This window comes from Chiloscyllium punctatum, chromosome 37 (genome assembly GCF_047496795.1).
Source record: "Chiloscyllium punctatum isolate Juve2018m chromosome 37, sChiPun1.3, whole genome shotgun sequence".
Classification (NCBI taxonomy): Eukaryota; Metazoa; Chordata; class Chondrichthyes; order Orectolobiformes; family Hemiscylliidae; genus Chiloscyllium; species Chiloscyllium punctatum.
Genome location: NC_092775.1, coordinates 12073679 through 12098546, shown reverse-complemented (window position 1 = coordinate 12098546; position 24868 = coordinate 12073679). Strand labels below are relative to the sequence as shown.

Below are 24868 nucleotides of genomic sequence, written 5' to 3'. Positions count from 1 at the left end.
TAGTGTGGTAGGTCCTTATCGAATGCTTGATTTATGTTGATTTTATCTTGTTCGTAGCAAGAAGATTATTAAATGTGAAGTTGTGTGTTTTGGTTCTTTCCATTAATTGTTGAGAAACTCATCTCTTTTATAAGTATTGACAGGGTTAATTACTGGGGACTCAGGTGGGATCTTACCCTAGGCTGGAAATATATCATAACAAAGAGACCTTGCAGGGCAAGTTCATAGTTCCTTGAAAGTGGAGTTGCAGATAGATAGGATAGTGAAGAAGGTGTTTGGTATGGTACGTCAATTGGTCATCGCACGAAGTATAGGAGTTGGGAAGTTATATTGTGGCTGTGCAGGACATTTGGCACTTTTGGATAACTGTGTGCAACTCTGGTCTTCTTGCAATAGAAAGCATGTTGTTAAATTTGAAAGGATTCAGAAAAGATTTACAAAGAGTTTGCCAGGTTTGAAGAGTTTGTGCTTTAGGGAGAGGCTGAAGAGGCTGAGGTTGTTTTCCCTTGAGCATCGGGGGCTGAGGGGTGACCTTATAGAGGTTTATAAAATCATGAGGGGCATGGATAGGATAAATGGACAAGGTCTTTTCCCTGCGGTGGGGGAGTCCAAAACTAGAGGGCATAGGTTAAAGGTCAGAGGAGAAAGATTTAAAAGGGACCAGTGGGGCAACCTTTTCACACAGAAGATGATGCATATATGGAACAAGCTGCCCGAGGAAGTGGTGGAAGCAGGTAAAATAACAACATTAAAAGAGCATCTGAATGGCTATATAAATAGGAAGGGTTTAGAGGGATATGGGCCAAGTGCTGGCAAATGGGACTAGATAAATGTAGGATATCTGGGCATGGATTCGTTGGACCAAAGGTTCTGTTTCTGTGCTGAACATCTCTTTGTAAGGAATAAAACAAAAGATTTCACGTTTACTTTATCTCGGTTCAGTGAAAAGATATTATTTTTAATGCACAGGCATTTTGTGGAAAAAGAAGTCTTGATGCTGATATCTTGCAAGTGCTAATTTGTGGCAGCAGTATGAGGCATGACCTGAAACTCTATGTTCAAAAACCAGAAACTATTACAGGATTGGCACTTAATCCTTGATAGGAAAAAGGGGGATCCTTGTAGCACTCAAATTGTCAGCTACACTTCAAATAGCAATGAAAAACTGGAGTGAGAAAAAGGAAGTCGAGTAGAAAAAGCTTGCAATGGAATACCAAAGACAGAGAAAGAGAATAAAACTGGAAGAAGAAATATCTAAAACAGAAAAAAAAAATGCAAAAGAGAAGCAATAAAATCATCCAATTTTCTTAAGCCCTGTAGTTCAAAGACTCAAAAATCTGCTTCCCCCATCTTTTGAGAAAGAGAGTTCCAACAATTCATCACTCTTTATGAATAAAATGTATCCTTATCTCTATCTTAAATGGGCCACCCTTATTTTAACAACAAGACCTAGATTCTAATGCAAAAGGAAACATCTTTTCCACAAGCATCCTGTCAAAACCCCTCAGGAATTTGTGTTTCAATAAAGTAACCTCTTACTTTCTAAACTCCAGTTGAAATGAGTCGAGACTATCCAATCATTAGACAATTCACCCATTCTCTCAACTGCATTTATATCCATCCTTAAACAAGGATTTAATTTGAATGATCATATGACCAAGATACAGAGAAAAATATTAGTTTGCGTGCTATACAGGCAGATCATGCCATACCATACAAAGTACACCAGGGTATTAGAAGAGAATACAAATACAATGTTACAGTGACAGAGCAGGTGAAGAGCGAGATCAACATTAGAATTTGAGAGGTCCATTCAGAAGTCTGATAACATCAGAAGCCATTCTTGAATCTGTTGATACGTGTACTCAAACTTTTGTATCTTCTGTCGGATAGAAGACAGTGGACAACAGTCTAAACGGGGTGGGAGGGGACTTTGACAATGTTGGCTGCTTTCCAAGGCAGCAGGAAATATAGTTGGAGTCAATGGATGGAAGGCTGGTTTACGTGATGGGCTGGGCTGTGTTCACAATTCTCTGTACTTTCTTGCAAACTTGGGCAGAGTAGTTAATGTACCAAGATGTGATGCATCTAGATAGGACATTTTCTATGGTGGATCTATAAAGATTGATAAGAGTCTTTATGAACATGCCAAATTTCCACAACCTTCTGGGGATGTACAGGCATTGTTGTGCTTCCTTTACTGTAGTGTTGACGTGGGTGGACCAGGACAGATTGTTGGTGATCGTTACTCCTGGGAACTTGACAGTCCTGACCATCTCCACCTCAGCACCATTGATGCAAGCAGGGGTGTGTCCTCTACTCTGCTTCCTGAAGTCAATGACCAGCCCTGACTTGTTAGGCAGTTGCCATGGTTTTCCAGTTGGCAAACTAATCACCTTTCTCAACCACTTTGAGGGGCAGGTGATCAGGGAAGTGGCATGTCAAGGCCATTAAGTGGCCATTAACTGATCATTTAAGGGTCTAAACTTCTGGCAATTTAAGAAAGTTACCCATGGAACTTCTTGCCTAGCAATTAATTGCAAAGATGGTGAGAAATAGCTCAGGATAATCAAGGGGATAGATCCGTTGATATTGAAGAAATGAGTTAGGTTACCTGGAGATTATTGATGTTTAATATCTAAGGGTGATTATTTCCTTACTCCTCTGAAAAAAACAAGTAAACTAGTAGCAAGTTTTGAGAAAATTTGTATCTCAGGTTGAGGTTCTGGATATAGGTTAGCTTGCTGAGCTGGAAGGTTCATTTTCAGATGTTTTCTCACCACACTAGGTAACATCATCAGTGAGTCTCTGTATGTAGCACTGGTGGTATGGCCCGTTTCTATTTATGTGTTTAGGTTTCCTTGGATTGGTGATGTTATTTCCTGTGGTGACATCATTTCCTGTTCTTTTTCTCAGGGCGTGATAAATGGGATCCAAGTTAATGTGTTTGTTGATAGAGTTCCAGTTGGAATATCATGCTTCTAGGAATTCTCATGTGTGTCTCTGTTTGGCTTGTCCTAAAATGGATGTGTTGTCCCAGTTGAAGTGGTGTTCTTCCTCATCTGTATGTGAGGATACTAGTGAGAGAGGGTCATGTCTTGTAAAATGCCTTGCAAGAACTGTAAGAAACACTACATTGGACAAACAGGCAGAAAACTAGCCACCAGAATATATGAACATCAACTAGCCACAAAAAGACATGACCCTCTCTCTCTGGTATCTTTACATACAGATGAGAAAGGACACCACTTCGACTGGGACAATGCATCCATCCTAGGACAAGTCAAACAGAGACATGCATGAGAAGTCCTAGAAGCATGTCATTTCAAATGGAACTGTTATCCAGTATGGTGATGAAATGTCTGAAAACGAACCTTCCAGTTCAGTGAGCAATCCGACATCCAAGTAAACTAGTATTTTGAACAATACTGGCATAGTTCAGTCATTCATGGAACACAGAAACATAAGACTTAGGAGCAGGCGTAGGCTTCTTGGGTTCTTTGAACCTATTCCACTATTTGATAAGATCATGGTTGATCTGGTTGTGGTCTTAACTCTATCTCCCTGTCTGCATTCTGTAATCTTGACTTCCAAGCCTCTCAAAAATCTTACTCTGCCTTAAGTAAATTCCACTGATTTCTAGGGAAGAGAATTCCACATTTTTATAACCCTATGAAATTCTCCACATCTCTGTCTTAAACTGTGTCCCCTAAATTTAGGGCGGCACGGTGGCACAGTGGTTAGCACTGCTGCCTCACAGCACCAGAGACCTGGGTTCAATTCCCGCCTCAGGCGACTGACTGTGTGGAGTTTGTACGTTATCCCCGTGTCTGCGTGGGTTTCCTCCGGGTGCTCCGGTTTCCTCCCACAGTCCAAAGATGTGCAGGTCAGGTGAATTGGCCATGCTAAATTGCCCGTAGTGTTAGGTAAGGGGTAGATATGGGGTATGGGTGGGTTGCGCTTCGGCGGGTCGGTGTGGACTTGTTGGGCCGAAGGGCCTGTTTCCACACTGTAAGTAATCTAATCTAATCTAATCTTTAGCCTACCCTACAAGAAGCAACATCCTCTTAGCATCCAGTCTATTAAGGATATTAAGGATAATAAAATCATCCTTCATTTTTCTGAGCTCATTCAGGACTAGAAATGTGTTTTTTTAAAACAATTTGAATGTTGATTAGCAAATAGTGAAATCTAACCAGGCAGGACAGTGTTTATTGGTCATACAGCACAGTAGGAGGTGATTCAGCCTATTGAGTAATTCTAGCTTTCTGAATGGAGTATCCAATTCATTCCATGTCCTTCCAATGCTCTTTCCCCACAGCATTGCAGATTTTTCATTTTTAAAGATTTTTATTTGCTTCCCCTTTTGAAAGTTAGTATTGAATCTGATTTCCTTGCCTTTTCTGGCAGAATAGTTTGCATCTAAACTTGCCGAAGTTGAAGGGGGAAAAAGAGATAGAATCTCTTGCCAAGGTCTTTTTCCCTGGGGTGGGCGAGTCCAAAACTAGAGGACATAGGTTTAAGGTGAGAGGGGAAAGATTTAAAAAGGACCTGAGGGGTAGCTTTGTCACGCAGTGGGTGGTATGTGTCTGGAATGAGGTGCCAGAGGAAGTGGTGGAAGCTGATACAATGACAACATTTAAAGGCAACTGGATGGGTATATGAATAGGAAGGGTTTAGAGGGATGTGGGCCAAGTGCTGGCAAATGGGACCACATCAGATTGGAATGTCTGGTGGGCACGGATGAGTTAGACTAAAGGGCCTGTTTCCATGCTGTATGACTCTAATGGCTAATTACTTCTAATCCCAGAAGCAAGTTTTGTGAACTTTTTCTGAACTGGTTCTAAAGCAATCATATCCTTCCCTTCTAAGTAAAGAGACCAAAGCCATAAACAGATGAAGTCTCCTGAAAGCCCTGTACAGATACTTCCTTATTTTTACTTACCATACCACTTGTAATTACCAGTAACATTCCATTGACCAATTCCTAAACCTTTGCTGTACCTGCGTATATGATTTGTAATTCATGTACGGGGATACTCATCTCTCTGTACCAACTTCTTCAAACTCTCTCCATTTCATCGGTACATTGTTTTAGGATTCTTCCTGCCAAAGTGGACAAGTTCACGTTTTCCCACATTATACTTCTCCTGCCAAATGCTTTCCCTCTCCTTAGTTCAGATGAACAGAAGCTAATCACAGTCGTTCAGATTGGGCAATGCTTCAGTTGGGGCCTGCACTACTATTAGCTGATTCAGTTGATGCCAGGATTTCCACCACTGATCTGTAACTGGGGTACAACTCTCGCATGCATTCAGTACTTACAGCTACTATGAAATCTTCTGCCTTCAATCTGGTAGCTTCAACCAATTTCTGAAGCAGGTTTTTTGTTTCATTCTGAAAGAAAACACAGATTATGACAGGGTTATCTTAAAAATAGTTTGTCGAAAAGTAAATTTATTTTGCTATGAAATAACGATAGCCAAAAAAGCTTGGGCCAAGTGACTTTTAAGTCAATCTGGATTTAAAGAATGACTGCACGGTGGATCAGTTGTTAGCACCGATGCCTCACAGTGCCAGGGACCCAAGTTCCATTCCAGACTTGGGCAACTGTCTGTGTGGAGGTTGCACATTCTCCCCGTGTCTGCGTGGGTTTTCTCCGGGTGCTCCGGTTTCCTCCCACAGTCCAAAGATGTGCAGGTTGGGTGGATTGACCATGCTACATTACCCACAGTGTTTGGGGATGTGTAGGTTAGGTGCATTAGTCAGGGGAAATGTAGAGTAATAGGGTAGGGGAATGGGTCTGGGTGGGTTACTCTGCTGGGGGTCGGTGTGAATTTGTTGGGCCAAATAGCCTGTTTCCACACTGTAGGGATTTAAGGTGAAGAGAAAGAGAAACAGAGGTGGTGATATTCAGGGAGAGAATTCTGGAGCTTATGGCCTTAGCCATAAGGACACCACTGAGCAGGAAAGGAAATCTGAAATGCAGAACAGATGGGAATTGGAGGAATCCAGAGTTATTGCATGCTTGGAAGAGGTTATAGAAATAGGGAGCAGACAGAGAATGAAGCACTCTGTGTACTATACTTGAGAAGTTACAGGATTGGGAGTCAATGTAGGTCAATCAGTACTGGGAGAGATGGATTACTGAGTGCAATCAGGATTTAGCTAACTGGAAAAGGAAATAAGAATTTGTTGTTTGTAGCTGGTGGTTGTGAAGAGCAAAATGAAGCACAGAGTGACAGATATTTCACAGAATAGGGAACAGTCGGGAAAACAGTCAGCAATTTAAGAGTAACTACAATTCACAGGGTCAAGTCGAGCAGTTTTGAAGAAATCAGACTGGAAGGTGAGGGAGGGGTACATGAGGTTTTCAGCTGCACTGGGAAGAAGTTCAGAATGTTGACAGCCAATGCTCCAAATGTGAAAGCTGTGGTTAGTGGTAGTCCAATTTCTTCCATTTTGTTTCTTCTGTATTATTTGCATATATTTCTAGTTAGGTTGCAATCAGAAGAATGCATCTAATTCTAGAAAAAGAATTGAGATGGTGCAGACAAGAATGGTTACAGGGATTAGGCGTTCCAGTTACAGAGTTAGTTGGAAAGGATGGGATTATTTTCCTTGGAGCAAAATGGCTTTGGCAAAATTTTACAGTAATGTATATATGAAATAGGAGCAAGTGTAGGCCATTTAGCCTGTTAAAGGTGCTGTGCCATTAAATAAGAAAATTCCTAATCTGATTGTGGCCTTTGCTTCACCTCTCTGCCTGTCCTCCATAACCCTTAACTCCACTGTTAGTCAAAAACATTTCAAAGTTATCCTTGAATATGCTCACTCAATGACATGACGTTCAGTGTTAACAAGGAAAGAGAATTCAAAGCGCTAATGACCATTTGCAGGAAAATACTATCCTCACCGCCGCCTTTAATGGGAAACACATTTTTAACTGTCTCCCTGAATTCTAGATTTCCCCACGAGAAGAAACAAACTTTAGGGACAACACGCAGGATCAGTAACGAAGGGGACATACATTTTAGGTGAAAGGCAGAAGTTTTAGAGGGTACTTGAGCAAACATTATTTCACACAAGGGATGGCGGGGGTCTGAAATCCACTGCCTGAGAGTGTATTTGAGGCCACACCTCTCACAATTTTTAAAAAGTACTTGGATGAGCACTTGAAACATCATAACATTCAGGCTATGAGCCTAATGCTGGAAAGTGGGACTAGTGTAGGTATACTGTAGCTTTGGTGGTACAGATTTGATGGGCTGAAGAGCCTCTTCCGTACTGTATGATTCTCAGTATTTAACCAGTCAGAATATGCTTCTTCTAAATTCCATTGAATAGACACAGTTTCCTCATAGTCTAGATTAGAGTGGTGCTGGAAAAGCACAGCAGGTCAGGCAGCATCTGAGGAGCAGGAAAATCAACGTTTCAGGCAAAAGCCCATCATCAGGAATAGAGGCAGGGAGCCTGCAGAGTGGAGAGATAAATGAGAGGGGAGGGGGATGGGGAGAAAGTCGCATAGAGTACAATAGGTGAATAGGGGTAGGGGTGGAGGTGATAGTTCAGAGAGGAGGGTGGAGCAGATAGGTGGAAAGGAAGATAGGCCGGTAGGACAGGTCATGAGGGCGGTGCTGAGCTGGAAGGTTGGAGCTGGGGTGAGGTGGGGAAGGGGAAATGAGGAAACTGGTGAAATCCACATTGATGCCCTGGGGTTGAAGTGTTCTGAGGTGGTAGATGAGGCGTTCTTCCTCCAGGCATTGGGTGGTGAGGGAGCGGCGGTGGAGGAGGCCCAGCACCTGTATGTCCTTGGCAGAGTGGGAGAGGGAGTTGAAATGTTGGGCCACAGGGCAGTGTGGTTGATTGGTGCGGGTGTCCCGGAGATGTTCCCTAAAGCTCTCTGCAAGGAGGCATCCAGTCTCCCCAAGGTAGAGGAGACCGCATCGGGTCCACATTCCACCCCGACCTTAAATTCACCTGGACCATCTCTGACACCTCCCTCCCCTTCCTGAACCTCTCCATCTCCATTAATGACAACCGACTTGACACTGACAGTTTTTACAAACCCATTGACTCCCACAGCTACCTGGATTACACCTCTTCCCCACCTTACCTCCCGCATCTACTGCCATCCCATATTCCCAATTCCTCTGCCTCCGCCGTATCTAGCCCTGGGGACTTATCAATCTTAATGTTTTCCAAAATTTCCAGCACATCAACTTCACCAATCCTGATCTGGTCAAGAGTGTATCACAAGATAATGAGAGGAATAGATGGGTCAATAGCCAGAGACTTTTCCCCAGGGCAGGATTGGCTGTTACGAGGGGCTATGGTTTTAAGGTATTAGGAGAAAGCTATAGAGGGGATGTCAGAGGAAGGTTCTTTATGCATAGAAATGCATGGAATGCATTGCCAGCTGTGGTGGTGGAAGCAGAGTCATTAGGGACATTTAAGCGACTGGTGGACATGCACATGGATAGTAGTGAGTTGAGGGGTGCGTAGGTTAAGTTATTATATTTTATATTAGGATTAAACCTCGGCACAACATCGTGGGCCAAAGGGCCCGTTCTGTGCTGTACTTTTCTATGTTCTATGTTCCACCTGAACTGATCTGGAACCAGTGTTCCGGCAAAAAGGATAAACAGGGTAGTCACTTGGACTTTAAACTTGTGAGTTGGGAGAAGGGAAAGGGAAAGCAACAGGGAGTATGGAGTCAATTAGAAAGATAAGCAGCAGGTTAGCATGTGTGTAATGTTTAAGTTCGAGGCAGACTCGGAATGAAGCAAAAAGGAAGGATAACTCAGGACATATTACACGAATCATGAGGATAAGAAAAACAGCATTAAGGTGCTTTAACTGAATGTTCGTAGTATTCGTAACAAAATAGATGAATTAACAGCTCAAATCATCGTGAATGGTTATGATGTGGGAGGCAACACAGAGGTAGGGTTACAGGGGGTTCAGGACTGGATTTACAACTTATCGAAAAAATGGGGAAGTGGCAAAGGGGACAGGATGCCTTGTTAGTTAAGAATGAAATTAAATCTATGGCACTGAATGACATAGGGTCAGATGATGTGGAGTCTGTGTGGGTGGAGTTGGGGAACCACAAAGGCAAAGAAACCATAATGGGAGTTATGTACAGACTTCCCAGCAGTGGTCAGGACCAGGGGTGCAAAATGTAACAGGAAATAGATAGGGCATGTCAGAAAGGCAAGGTCACAGTGATCATGGGGGACTTCAATATGCAAATGAACTGGGTGAATAAAGTTGCCGGTGGATCCAAAGAAAGGGAATTCAAGGAATGCTTACAGAATGGCTTTTTGGAACAGCTTGTGATGGAGCCCACGAGGAAGCAAGCTTTTCTGGACTTAGTGCTATGCAATGAGCCAGACTTTATAAAAGATCTTAAAGTAAGGGAACACTTAGGAAGCAGCGATCATAATATGGTACAGTTCAGTCTGCAGTTTGAAAGAGAGAAGGCAAAATCGGATGTAATGGTGTTACAGTTAAATAAAGGTAATTACCGGGGCATGAGAGAGGAACTGACTAAAATCGACTGGAAGCCGAGCCTCGTAGGGAAGACAGTAAAGCAACAACAGCAGGAGTTTCTGAGTGTAATTGAGGACACTGTACACAGGTTCATCCCAAAAAGAAAGATTATCCGGCTGACAAAGGAAGTCAGGAAATGTGTCAAAGAAAAATAGATTGGGAAGACTACAAAAACAAACAGAGGATAACAAAGAGAGAAATAAGAAAGGAGAGGATCAAATATGAAGGTAAGCTAGCCAGTGATATTAGAAATGATAATAAAAGTTCCTTTCAATACATAAGAAACAAACAAGAGGCAAAAGTAGAAATTGGGCCGCTCCAAATTGATGCTGGAAGACCAGTGCTGGGAGATAAGGAAATAGCTGAAGAACTTAATAAGTACTTTGTGTCAGTCTTCACAGTGGAAGATATGAGTAATATCCCAACAATTAAGGAGAGTCAAGGGGCAGAGTTGCATATGGTAGCCATTACAAAAGAGAAAGTGCGAGATAAGCTAAAAATGGATAAATCTCCTGGCCCCGATGGGCTACATCCTAGAGTTCTGAGGGAGGTGGCTGAGGAAATAGCGGAGGTGTTGGTTATGATCTTTCAAAAATCACTGGAATCAGGGAAAGTCCCAGATGATTGGAAAGTCGCTGTTGTAACCTCCTTATTCAGGAAAGGATCAAGACAAAAGATGGAAAATTACAAGCTGATTAGCCTAACCTTGGTTGTGAGTAAAATTCTAGAATCCATCGTTAAGGATGAGATTTGGAAGTGCAAGGTCAGATTAGAACAAGTCAGCATGGATTTAGTAAGGGGAGTTGTGCCTGACAAACCTGTTAGAATTCTTTGAAGAGGTAACAAGTAAGTTAGACCAGGGAAACCCAGTGGATGTTATCTACCTAGACTTCAAAAAGGCCTTTGATAAGGTGCCTCACGGGAGGCTGCTGAGTAAGGTGAAGGCCCATGTTGTTCGAGGTGAGCTATTGGCATGGATTGGGGATTGGCTGTCTGACAGAAGACAGAGAGTTGGGATAAAAGATTCTTTTTTGGAATGACAGCTGGTGACAAGTGTGCTCCAGGCAGGGTTCAGTGTTGGGGTGGCAGCTGTTCACTTTAATATATAAATGATCTGGAGGATGGGACTGGGGGCATTCTGGTGAAGTTCGTCAATGATACGAAGTTAGGCAGACAGGCAGTTAGTACTGAGGAGGTGGGGAGGCTGCAGAAAGATTTAGACAGTTTAGGAGAGTGGTTCAGGAAATGGCTGATGAAATTTAACGTGAGCAAGTGCGAGGTCTTGCTCTTTGGAAAAATAGAATACAGGCATGGACTATTTTTTAAACGGTGAGAAAATTCATAAAGCCAAAATACAAAGGGATCTGGGAGTGCTAGTCCACGATTCTCTAAAGGTTGATGGGCAGGTTGAGTCTGTAATTAAGAAAGCAAATATAATGTTGTCATTTATCTCAAGAGGGTTGGAACATAAAAGCAGCGACATGCTACTGAGACTTTATAAAGCTCTGATTAGGCCCCATTTAGAATACTGTGTCCAGTTTTGGGCCCCACACCTCAGGAAAGACATGCTGGCACTGGAGCGAGTACAGCGGAGATTCACACGGATGATCCCTGGAATAGTAGGCCTAGCATACGATGAACGGCTGAGGATCCTGGGATTGTACTCATTAGAGTTTACAAGGTTCAGGGGAGATCTAATAGAAACTTATAAGATAATGCATGGCTTAGAAAGAGTGGATGCTGGGAATTTGGTTCCGTTAGGCAGGGAGACTCGGGCCTGTGGGCAAAACCTTAGAATGAGAGGGGGTCAATTTAGGATGGAAATGAGGAGACATTTCTTCAGCCAGAGAGTGGTGGGCCTGTGGAATTCATTGTCTAGATTAGAGTGGTGCTGGAAAAGCACAGCAGGTCAGGCAGCATCCGAGGAGCAGGAAAATCGACGTTTCGGGCAAAAGCCCTTCATCAGGAATAGAGGCAGGTTGCCTGCAGAGTGGAGAGATAAATGAGATGGGGGTGGGTGTGGGGAGAAAGTAGCAAAGAGTCTGTGGTAGCAAGTCTGTTTCAGGACATGGTTGAAGCGCTTCAGGGCAGAAGAGATGACCATGGGGTTGCAGTGAGAGAGAGACTCACTGAGATTCTTGTAGAGAGAGGAGGAAAACTTCTTCAAGGCAGGCATCCTTGCAAGAGGATTCGCAGTAAGCAGTAAAATCAACTAGGTAAAAACAAGGACTGCAGATGCTGGGAACCAGAGTCTCGATTAGAGTGGTGCTGGAAAAGCACAGCAGGTCAGGCACCATCCGAGGAGAAGGAAAATTGACTTTTCGGGCAAAAGCCCCGCTACCACAGACTCTATGCTACTTTCTCCCCACCCCCACCCTCCTCTCATTTATCTCTCCACTCTGCAGGCTCCCTGCCTCTTTTCCTGATGAAGGGCTTTTGCCTGAAACGTCGATTTTCCTGCTCCTCGGATGTTGCCTGACGTGCTGTGCTTTTCCAGAACCACTCTAATCTAGACTCTGGTTTCCAGCATCTGCAGTCCTTGTTTTTACCCTGTGGAATTTTTGCCATAGAGCACAGTGGAGGCCGGGATGTTAAATGTCTTCAAGGCAGAGATTGATAAATTCTTGATCTCACAAGAAATTAAGGGCTATGGGGAGAGTGCGGGTAAGTGGAGTTGAAGTGCCCATCAGCCATGACTAAATGGCGGAGTGGATCGATGGGCCGAATGGCCTTACTTCCTCTCCTCTGTCTTATGGTCTTATATAAGCATGCATAGAAGTTTGACTGTCTAATAGGAAGCACATTAGGAATAATTGAATGTTTTTGCGTGTGGTAAGATGTTATAAATGGAATAGGAGATTCATTGGCACAGTTGGTTTGTGATGCAAAGGAGAGACAAAATTATGGGTTCAATTCCTGCAACAGCTGAGGTTATCATGAAGGAATGTCCTACTCAACCTCTCCCCTCACCTAATGTGTGGTGACCCTCAGGTTAAACTACCAGTTGTCTTTCCCTCTAATTAGAGAGCAGCCCTTTGGTCTAGTAAGACTATGGTAACTTTACCTTTATGAGTGGAATGCTTATAATCTTATACATCTCAATCATGGTCCCCCTTGGTCTCCTCTTCTCCAAAGAAAACAACTCCAATCTATCCTCATAAGTAAAGCTCTCCAGCCCAGGAAATTCTAATACCTCGAATGGAGTGTGCAGAGTTGTCTTATGATGGAAGGTTGGGCAGACTAGGCTCGTATCTGCTGGGGTTTAGAAAAGTAAGAGATGATTTGATTGAAGCATTTAAAATCCTGAGGGGTCTTGACAAGGTACATATAGAGAGAATATAGCCTTCCGGGAAAATCTTGAACTAGGGGTTACTGATTAGAGGGTTGTGATATTTTCAAATCTACCAAATCAGAAATGTCTTCCTGAGAAGTGGTGGCTGCAGAGTCCTTGAGTATTCTGAAGGCTTAGGTTGATCGATTTGTGTTAAGCAAGGGTTAAAGGTTACCAGAAGTAGGCTGGAATGCAGATTTGAGTTTACAATAGATTTGATTGAATGACTAAGCAATCTAAATGCCCTGTTCTGTATTGATATGTTCAGACATAACAGTGCACAAACACACTCTCCTTTCAGTTTGCGTTTCTCTCTCCATGCTCTCCCAGTTTACATTTCTCTTTCTTCCTCTCCCAGTTTGGGTCTTAGATTAGATTACTTACAGTGTGGAAACAGGCCCTTCGGCCCAACAAGTCCACACCGAGCCGCCGAAGCGCAACCCACCCAGACCCATTCCCCTACATTTACCCCTTCACCTAACACTACGGGCAATTTAGCATGGCTAATTCACCTAACCTGCACATTTTTTTTGGACTGTGGGAGGAAATCGGAGCACCCGGAGGAAACCCACGCAGAGAATGTGCAAACTCCACACAGTCAGTCGCCCGAGGCGGGAATTGAACCTGGGTCTCTGGCGCTGCGAGGCAGCAGTGCTAACCACTGTGCCATCGTGCCACCCACACAGGTTCTTCTCCTCCAGCTGGTGTTTCATCTCCTTTCCCAGTTTATAGATTAGTCTTGCTCTTCTTCCCTGTTTATTTCTCTCTGTCTTTCCCTGAAAATATTGCTCTCCCATTTCTCCCCGATTCACTTTCTTCACTTTCTCAACCTCTCCCAGTTGAGAGGCTCTTTCTCTCTCTCTCTTCCCCAGTTGCTCGCTCCAGAATTTTCAGAATAAAACAGTAAGTCCAAACTATGGAGGGTCAATGTTAGGCACATGAGTTGTGAACCACATTGTCCAAGGTACTGTGTGCAAACTATCCATATAATGAGTGTCACCCATCTACAGGAGAGAAACCTTCATTCTACAAAACAGGAGGATATGGTACCTCAGAATAAGGAGGTCAGGCTGGGTGGAAACCATAAAACCATTAGATATAGGAGCAGAATTTGTAGTGATTGTAACGAGGTCAGCCAGGTGGACATCATAGAATACCCTGATTGAGACTTTTAATCTGGTCCAATCAGGGAGTCCCAGCTGACAGATATAAACAGGACTGTACAGAGGAGGGAGGGCAGGTCCGAAGACCTCCTCGTGGGTCTGCTCCTGGGCCTGGCCAAACTGGCCATCAACAGGTCCAGGCAGCGGGCCGTGGAGGGGGTCGTTAGGGCCGACTGCCTGCCCCTCTTCCGGGGTTACGTTAGAGCCCGGGTGTCCTTGGAGAAGGAGCACGCGGTGTCCACCGACACCCTGGAGTCGTTCAGGGAGAGGTGGGCGCCGCAGGGAGCGGAGTGCGTCATTTCTCCCTCCAACTCTATTTTGATTTAGTCCCTACCCTCCCCTTCACTGTTTTGCTCACACAGCATTGCCCTGTGGTTTGAAGGGCAGTGCTTGTCACTGGCCACTCGGGTGTTTTTCATATCTTCCTGGTGGTGGAAATTGAATAAAGATTCATGCACCTTGTGTCTCTCACTGTGTCTCACACCTGCACACACACACCATGAGTGCTGGGGATAAAAATAAGCACTACCGCAGTTAGGCGGGAGTGTGGGGAAAAAAAAGAAAGGAGTGTTATGTGTTTCACGAAAAGAAAAAATAAACAGGACTGTACGGAGGAGGGACGGCAGGTCCGAAGACCTCCTCGTGGGTCTGCTCCTGGGTCTGGCCAAACTGGCCATCAACAGGTCCAGGCAGCGGGCCGTGGAGGGGGTCGTTAGGGCCGACTGCCTGCCCCTCTTCCAGGGTTACGTTCGAGCCCGGGTGTCCTTGGAGAAGGAGCACGCGGTGTCCACCAACACCCTGGAGTCGTTCAGGGAGAGGTGGGCGCCGCAGGGAGTGGAGTGCATTATTTCTCCCTCCAACTCTATTTTGATTTAGTCCCTACCCTCCCCTTCACCTTTTTGATCACACAGCATTGCCCTTTGATGTGAAGGGCAGTGCTTGTCACTGGCCGCTAGGGTGTTTTCCTATCTTCCTGGTGGTGGCAATTGAATAAAGATTCGTGCACTTTGTGTCTTTCACTGTGTCTCACACCTGCACACACACACCATGGGTGCTGGGGAAAAAATAAGCACTACTGCAGTTAGGTGGTCGTGTGGGGGTTAAAGAGAAAAAAAACAACAAGAATGTCAGAAAAAAGAAAAAAAAGAACAAATAAACAGGAGAGTCAGACATCCTGCTGACTCTGAATAAATAAATAAATAAATAAACAGGAGTATCAGAGGTTCTGTTCACTCTGAGAGCTGGCTCTGAGGGAACTGAATCAATGTCAAGGTCTTACAAAAATGCTAACACCATCCAAAACATAAACAGGAGTGTTAGAGGAAAAAAAAATAAACAGGACTGTGTCACTGGCCACTCGGGTGTTTCCTTTCTGCCTGGTGGTGGAAGCTGAATAAAGATTTGTGCAACTTGTGTCTCTCACTGTGTCTCACACCTGTACACACACAGCATGGGTGCTGGGGGGAAAATAAGCACTACCGCAGTTAGGCGGTAGTGTGGGAAATAGGAAAAAATTTTTTTAAAAAATAAAAAGAATAAACAGGAGTGTCAGAGAGAAAAAAAGAAAGAAAAAAATAAACAGGACTGTGAAACTGGGATTTGTGGTTTGTCCTCAATTCCCTGTAAACTGGTTGAACGGTAGGGTTTGGGGCCTAGCTTTGCTGCTCCTCTCCCTTGTAAAATTGTTGTTGTATACAGCTGTTAATGTTAATTGTTTTTTGTAAACTGTGTTTTGTAGTTGCTTAATAAGATTTAAAAAAAATAAATAAACAGGAGTATGGAGTTTTGAGGTTTGTCCTCATTTCCCTGAAAACTGGTTGAATGTCAGGGTTTGGGGCCTGGCTTTGCCAGTCCTCTCCCTTGTAAAATTGCTGTTTCTCTGTATACAGCTGTAAATGTTAATTGTTTTGTAAACTGGGAATTGTTTAATAAAATTATAAACAGGACTGTCAGAGATTCTGTTGATTGAGGACTGGGTCTAAGGGAGCTGGATCAGTGTCAAGGACACTCTGTGTGTAAATAAAGGGTGACTTGGTGATGGGATACCGGTCTCTGGAGTTATTTCAGAATTAGTTGATTTGGCCCATTGTGTCTACATCACCATTCGATTATTTCTGATGTGTTTCTCAGCCCCATTCATCTGCCTTCTCCCTGTGACCCTTGATCCCCTTACTAATCTAGAACCTATCTCTGTCATATATACACTCTTGACCTCCACAGCCCTCTGCAGCAATAAGTTCCAATGATTCACTACCATCTGCCTGAAGAAATTCCTCCTTGCCTCGGTTCTAAAGGGTAGTTTCTTCACTCTGAGGCTGTGCCCTTGAGCTCTAGTCTCTCCTACTGGTGGAAATAGCTTCTCCATTTCCTCTCTATCCAGGCCTCTCAGTATTCTGTAAGCTTCAGTCGGATTCTCCCATATCCTTCTATACTCCATCAATAACTGACACAGAGTCCACAGCTCCTCCTGTGTTAAAGCCTTCATTATAGGGATCATTCTTATAACCTCCTCTGGACACCTCCAATGCCAGCACATCCTTCCTTAGATATGGGCCCAAAATTGGTGACCATGTCCAAATGCGGTCTGAACAGAGCCTTATATAGTTGCAGCAGTACATCTCTGCTCTTGTATTCTAGCCCTCTTGAAATGAATGTAACATTACATTTGCCTTCCTAACTGCTAAGCGAACCTGCATTTTAACTGTAACCTTAAGAAAATCTTGAAGTAGGACTCCCAAGTCCCTTTGCACTTCAGACATCTAAAGCCACTCCCCATTTATAAAATTGTATACACTGCTATTGTTTCTCTACCTCACACTTTGCCACATTGTATTCCATCTGCCACTTGTTTGTCCACTCTTCTAGCCTGTCCAAGTCCCTCTGAAGCCTCCCCGTTTCCTCAACTCTATCTGGCCCTCCACCTATCATTATGTCATCTGCAAACTGAGCAAAAATGCCATTCGTTCTTTCATTAATGTATAATGTGAATAGTTGTGGTCCCAACAGTACCCAATGGTATTCCTCTAGTCACCAGCTGCCATCCTGAAATAATCCTTTTATCCCTAAGATGCCTCTGCCAGTCAGCCAATCCTCTATCTATGTCAGTACCTTGCACTAAGCACTGTGAGACCTTTCTTATTTAGCAGTCTCTTGTGCAGCACCTTGTAAAAGGATTTCTAGAAATCCAAATGGATTACATCCACTAACTTGATTATTAGCTCCTCAAAGAATTCTAACAGATTTGTCAGGCATGACTGCCCCTTGACGATAGCCCTTTTTTATTTCCTTTTTATATCATTTTTAGGAGACCAGCCCTATATTACCATGTACTTCCAAACACTCTGCAATCTCATCCTTAGTAATGGACTCTCAAATCCTATAAACAGCCTAGGTTAGACTAACGAGCCTGTAATTTCCTGTCTTCTATCTCCTTCCTTTCTTAAACAAAGGTGTTATAATAATCATCTTCCATTCCCCTGGGACCCTCCCTGACTTCAGTAGTTCCTGAGAGATCACCATCAATCCATCTACAAACCTTCAGCTGTCTCCTTCAGAACTCTGGGAGTGTAATCCATCTGGTCCAGGTGAAATATTCACCTTCAGATATTCAGCTTCCCCAGTACCTTCTCCTTAGGGACGGCCACTACACTCACCTCTGCCCCCTGACTCTCTTGGTCTGGTATGCTGACATCTTTCCATTGTGAAAACTGGTGCAAAGTGCAAAGTTCCTGCACAATGTCTTTGTTCTCCATTACTATTTCTCTAGCCTCATTTTCCAGGGGTCTGTTATCTACTATAGCTTCTCTGTTAGATATCTAAAAAAGCTCTAATGATCTGCTAGCTTACTGTCAGATTTCATCTTCTACCCCTTATTACTTTTAAAATTATCTTCTGCTGGTTTCTAAAAGCTTCTCAATCTTCGGATTTCCCACTAATCTTCACCACATTGTATGCCTTTTCTTTTGCGTTTATGCTGTCCCTGCCTCCCTCGTCAGCCATGGTTGCTTCATCTTCCCCTTCATATGTTTCTTCTTCCTTGGGATGAATTTCTGTTATGCCTCTTGAATTAACCTGAGAAACTGTGCCATTGCTGCTCCACCGTCTTCCCTTTGACCTTCCCTTTCAACCAACTCTGGCCAGCTCCTCCTTCATGTCTTTGTAGTTACTTTTACTCAATTGTACAACTGTTATATCTAAATACAGCTTTCCCTCTGAAACTGCTGCGAGAATTTGTCATATTATGGTCACTGCCACGAGGGGTTCCTTCACTTTAAGCTCCCTAATCAAGTCTGCCTCATTGGTATCTACATCTACTGTAATAACTGGATCTTTTCTTTGCCACTCCAAGTTCCCCCGCAGCCCAGATAAGATATCCTGAACCCCAGACACCAGACTGGCAACTCAGTTTTTGGATTCTCGATCCTGGTCACTGAGTTAAAAATCACACAACACCAGGTTTAGTCCAACAGGTTTATTTGGAAGCACTAGCTTTCGGAGCACTCCAAATGCTAGTGCTTCCAAATAAACCTATTGGACTATAACCTGATGTCGTGTGATTTTTAACTTGGTTCACCCAAGTTCAACACCAGCACCTCCACATCCTGGCCATTGAGATCAGAGCTGAAAATGTGCTGCTGGAAAACCGCAGCAGGTCAGGCAGCCTCCAAGGAACAGGAGAATCGACGTTTCAGGCATGAGCCCTTCTTCAGGAATGAGGAAAGTGTGTCCAGCAGGCTAAGATAAAAGGTAGGAGGGAGGGACTTGGGGGAGAGGTGTTGGAAATGCAATAGGTGGAAGGAGGTCAAGGTGAGGGTGCTGGGCCGGAGTGGGGGTGGGGGCAGAGAGGTCAGGAAGAAGATTGCAGGTTAGGAAGGCAGTGCTGAGTTCGAGGGGTGGGACTGAGATAAGGTGGGGGGAGGGGAAATGAGGAAACTGGAGAAATCTGAGTTCATCCCTTGTGATTGGAGGGTTCTTAGGTGGAAGATGAGGCGCTCTTCCTCCAGCCGCCGTGTTGCTATGGTCTGGCGATGGAGGAGTCCAAGGACCTGCATGTCCTTGGTGGAGTGGGAGGGGGAGTTGAAGTGTTGAGCCACGGGGTGGTTGAGTTGGTTGGTCCAGGTGTCCCAGAGGTGTTGTCCGAAATGTTCCGCAAGTAGGCGGCTTGTCTCCCCAATACAGAGGTGGGTGCAGCAGAAGCAGTAAATGATGTGTGTGGAGGTGCAGGTGAATTTGTGGCAGATATGGAAGGATCCCTTGGGGCCTTGAAGGGAAGTAAGGGGGGAGGTGTGGGCGCAAGTTTTGCATTTCTTGTGGTTGCAGGGGAAGGTGCCAGGAGTGGAGGTTTGGTTGATGGGGGGTGTGGACCTGACGAGGGAGTCACGGAGGGAGTGGTCTTTTCGGAACGCTGATAGGGGAGGGGAGGGAAATACAGCCCTGGTGGTGGGGTCTGTTTGGAGGTGGCGGAAATGACGACGGATGATACGATGTATATGGAGGTTGGTGGGGTGGTAGGTGAGGACCAGTGGGGTTCTGTCCTGGTGGCGGTTGGAGGGGCGGGGCTCAAGGGCGGAGGAGCAGGAAGTGGAGGAGATGCGGTGGAGGGCATTGTCGATCACGTCTGGGGGGAAATTACGGTCTTTGAAGAAGGAGGCCATCTGGGTTGTACGGTATTGGAACTGGTCCTCCTGGTAGCAGATGCAGCAGAGACAAAGGAATTGGGAATATGGGATGGTGTTTTTACAGGGGGCAGGGTGGGAGGAGGTGTAGTCTAGGTAGCTGTGGGAGTCGGTCGGTTTATAGTAAATGTCCGTGTTGATTCGGTCGCCCGAGATAGAAATGGAAAGGTCTAGGAAGGGGAGGGAGGAGTCTGAGACGGTCCAGGTGAATTTGAGGTTGGGGTGGAAGGTGTTGGTAAAGTGGACGAACTGTTCAACCTCCTCGTGGGAGCATGAGGCAGCGCCGATACAGTCATCGATGTAGCGGAGGAAAAGGTGGGGGGTGGTGCCAGTGTAGCTGCGGAAGATGGACTGTTCCACATATCCTACGAAGAGGCAGGCATAGCTGGGGCCCATGCGGGTGCCCATGGCTACTCCTTTGGTTTGGAGGAAGTGGGAGGATTGGAAAGAGAAGTTGTTCAGAGTGAGGACCAGTTCAGTCAGTCGAAGGAGGGTGTCAGTGGAAGGATACTGGTTGGTATGGCGGGAAAGGAAGAAGCAGAGGGCTTTGAGTCCTTCGTGATGGGGGATGGAGGTGTACAGGGACTAGATGTCCATGGTGAAGATAAGGGGTTGGGGACCAGGGAAGCAAAAATCATGGAGGAGGTGGAGGGTGTGCGTGGTGTCCCGACCGTAGGTGGGGAGTTCTTGGACTAAGGGGGACAGGAACGTGTCGAGGTATGCAGAGATGAGTTCGGTGGGGCAGGAGCAGGCTGAGACAATGGGTCGGCCGGGGCAGTCGGGTTTGTGGATTTTGGGCAGGAGGTAGAAACAGGCGGTGCGGGGTTGTGGGACTATGAGGTTGGAGGCGGTGGATGGGAGATCCCCTGAGGTGATGAGGTTATAGATGGTCTGGGAGATGATGGTTTGGTGGTGGGAGGTGGGGCCATGGTCAAGGGGGCATTGAGACCAGTGCCTATTCCCCTAACTACACTATCCCCAATTACAACTACATTTCTCTTTTCTATCCCTTACTGAATGGTTCCCTGTACAATAGTGCTATGGTCAATTTGCTCATCTTCCCTACACCTCACATTGTCATCCACACTCAGCACACTCTTAGACAAGTTCAAGGACTGAGGCTCCTTCACCATTACCTCCTGGTCCCCTCCACCAGCCTTGCCCATAGTCACACCTTCCTGCCCCTGACCGCTGACTACTTCAAAATAGTTAATATAAGGGGTGTGACTGCATCCTGAAACAGCATCCAGGTAACTCTTTACCCTTCCCTGATGTGTCGCAGTGTTCAAAACTCACACTCCAGCTCATCAACTCTGAGCGAGAGTTCCTCAAGCAACCAACACTTACTACAGATGTGGTCACTAGGAGCCACAATATATTCCACCAGTTCTCAGAGCACACGTGGCCTTGCCAGACCTTTCTATTTTAATGACATAGTCCTTAAATAATGTTTTTAAAAATCCTACTGGTCTTTTAGTTTGTAGCCTGTAAATATTCCCCTTATTTAACTTCAATCTGAAAGTAACTACAATAGATAGCTACTAATTTGATTATCATCAACCAATTAACTTACGGTTTACCTGTGATGGGTCCCTGGACCTGGGCTTCAATTTATCTTGGGCAGTGTCTCAGTCCAGATGTGATCTCTCCTACCAGACTGTGTGAAGCTTACTGATCATGCCAACTATCAACTTATGATTTTTAAAGAACAGTTGGCTGGATGACTACAGATGCAGAATACTGGGTTTAATCCCCTCACCAGTTCACGGAGGGAGGGTTGCTACATTGCTTGACACACAATGGTGCCACTTTGAAACTCATAGTGACGATGATATTGGTGAGACTTGAACTCGGATCTCCCTGGCCAGAGGTAGTGACATTCTGAGGGTGCCACAGGGCCACCCACAACTATCTACTTATGCCAAGAACCAACCCTGGCTTTGACTATTTGAACTTTAGTCACCTGTTTGTAGATGCAGATGCTGAATATAATTGTTCACAACACATACCTCTAAATGTTCTGTTTTCTCTGCAAATCGAGCCTCCCTGATGAATTTAAATAGTTTGCGCTGCACAAGATTTCTCAGGATTTCCTGTGCTTTGCTCAATGCAGGGTCAGATGAATTCAGGATGTTTTCAAAGACACAGTCTGGAAAAACAAAATTTGTTATCTATGAATTTTGGGCTGGAGCTTGCGGAGTTCATTGTAACTTCAATGTAGGGACCAATTCCACTTCCTGACCCCATTCGAGACGGTTACACAACATCAGCTGGTTTGCTCTTGTGATAGCTGTCCAATTGGTATGAGCAGGTGCAATCAATGGTGTGATCTCGAAGTGGCTGTCGACATTTTAAAAGTGTTAGTCAGTCATCAATGTGACTGCAGCTAGATGTCAAATTTATATGGCATCCTGTCATGAAAGTCCAAACCATGCTTTAACGATATACTGGATTAGTGGTGCTGGAAGAGCACAGCAGTTCAGGCAGCATCCAACGAGCAGCGAAATCAACGTTTCGGGCAAAAGCCCTTCATCAGGAATAAAGGCAGTGAGCCTGAAGCATGGAGAGATAAGCTAGAGGAGGGTGGCACTGCCTTTATTCCTGATGAAGGGCTTTTGCCCGAAACGTTGATTTCACTGCTCGTTGGATGCTGCCTGAACTGCTGTGCTCTTCCAGCACCACTAATCCAGTATTTGGTTTTCAGCATCTGCAGTCATTGTTTTTACCATGCTTTAACGATACCTCCCTGGAGTTCAGGCTGGTGGTGGTGAAGTGGAGGGATGTCTTATTTCTAAGTGGTGGGGTCAGGCCTATGAAATACATAGAAGGTAACTTACGCTCAGACTGGACAAATTCGGAATGTTTAATGAATACTTTGTATCAGCTTTTTTTTAAGAAGGGGATATTGGCAAAATATTAGAAATGGAGATAGAACATAGAACAGTATAGCATAGGAACAGGCCCTTCAGCCCAAAAAGCCAATTTAATTTAATCCCTTCTGCCTGCCTTTAGTCCGTATTCCTCCATTCCTTGCTTATTCATAATGCACCATTGTACATACCTCCACCACTAGCCTTGGCAGTGCGTTCTAGGCTCTCCAACAGCTGCCACTCTGTGTTATAAAAAACTTGTCCCTCATATCTCCTTTGAACTTTCCCTCTCTTACCTTAAGTGCTCTAGTATTAGACGTTTGAACCCTGGGAAAAAGATTCTGACTGTCAATCCTATCTATGCCTCTCATAATTTTATAAACTTCTAACAGGTCTCCCCTCAGCGACCTCCGCTCCAGAGAAAACAACCCTAGTCTGTCCAGCGTCTCTTTATAGCTCATCCCCTCTAATCCAGGCAGCAACCTGGTAGACCTCTTCTGCAGGGAGAAAGTGAGGACTGCAGATGCTGGAGATCAGAGCTGAAAATGTGTTGCTGGAAAAGCGCAGCAGGTCAGGCAGCATCCAAGGAACAGGAGAATCGACGTTTCGGGCATCAGCCCTTCTTCCTGAAGAAGGGCTGATGCCCGAAACGTCGATTCTCCTGTTCCTTGGATGCTGCCTGACCTGCTGCGCTCTTCCAGCAACACATTTTCAGCTCAGACCTCTTCTGCACCTTCTCCAAAGCCTCCATATCCCTCCTGTAATGAGGCGACCAGTACTGAATGCAATACAGTCAGTTCTGCTGTAATGAATTAGTTCCATTCTCGTGCAATCCTGTGTTATAAGAAAAGTGTATAATAACAGCACCATTTAAACTAATGGGACAATGGGGAGATACTCACAGGCTTGGAAAGTAGCAAATGTGACAAACCTATTCAAGAAAAAGTGCAGGTCAATTTAATCTCATTAGTGGGTAAGATTCAAAGACAACCATCAGGGATAAAATTAAAAGTCACTTGGGAAATTGTTTGTATTAATTAAGAATGGCCAATGTGGATTTGTTTGTTTCATTCAAATTATTTTGTTGGAGAGGTTTGATGAAGGGAATACAGTGGATGTTGTCCATGTGGATTTTAAGAAATTGTTTGAGAAAACATTAGATTACTTACAATGTGGAAACAGGCCCTTCGGCCCAACAAGTCCACACCGACCCGCCGAAGCGCAACCCACCCATACTCCTAACCTAACACTACGGGCAATTTAGCATGGCCAATTCACCTGACCTGCACATCTTTGGACTGTGGGAGGAAACCGGAGCACCTGGAGGAAACCCACGCAGACACGGGGAGAACATGCAAACTCCACACAGTCAGTCGCCTGAGGCGGGAATTGAACCCGGGTCTCTGGCACTGTGAGGCAGCAGTGCTAACCACTGTGCCACCGTGCCGCCCACTCACTTGAATCTTACTGAATAAAACAGACATTTTGTTGACTGTTGGCGCCTTGCAAACTGGAGAATTTGCAAGAATACTAATTAAAAGAGAAAAATCAACATTTATTCTGCATGGGAAGAGTGTTTTGATTAATTGGTTAGATGGGTGTATGAATAGAAAAATGTATGTAGAGATATGGGCCAAATGCTGACAAATGGAACTAGATTTATTTAGAATTTCTGGTCAGCACGGATGAGTGAGACCGAAGTGTTTGTTTCCATGCTGTACATCTCTAAACCTCTAAGTAGACTCTGATTGAGCTGTTGCCATACAAAATGCATCCTTCAGTGGTGACTGACAGTTAACAGGTTGACTGTGATTGACAGCATTCAGTGTAACAAGCTGATGACTGAGAAGATGAGTTAACAAAATTGTGGCTTCTGGAAAGGAGGGTCAGTGGCAGTTTGGATGAAAAATTGGATAAAGGACAAAAGAAAATCAGTAAGTCATGGAAAATGGTTGTTTTTAGTTTGGAGTATGGTAGATAGTGGTGTTCCCTAAGGATCATTACATGGGTCACAATTTCTTTGATAGATGTAAAAGACTTGCAAAGTGGAAAAAGATTAAAATTTCAAAATTTGCTAATGATACCAATTTGTAGGTGTGGCAAAGTGAGAATGAAATAAATTGATTGCAATAGGCTAGCAGTATGAACGTACAAATGATCAACAGAATTTCACAGAAGCCTAAAATGATGCAGTCAAGAAGAGAGAGGGACAGATGATATATACTTCATGTCACAGTACTAAAGAGTGTGTTGGGATATACGGATTTGTGCATA

The 24868-nt window shown here is 44.6% G+C and overlaps 1 protein-coding gene across 1 annotated transcript in view; it reads right to left on the bottom strand.

The window, feature by feature from the left end:
- LOC140462865 (deoxynucleoside triphosphate triphosphohydrolase SAMHD1-like) overlaps positions 1-24868 on the bottom strand; it is a 76003-nt gene that overhangs the window by 11197 nt on the left and 39938 nt on the right. The window contains exons 12-13 of the mRNA XM_072556267.1: positions 21734-21873; positions 5326-5397 (exon numbers count right to left, since the gene is read on the bottom strand). Of these exons, the coding sequence (XP_072412368.1) occupies positions 5326-5397; positions 21734-21873 (212 nt within the window). The remainder of the gene's footprint in view (positions 1-5325; positions 5398-21733; positions 21874-24868) is intronic.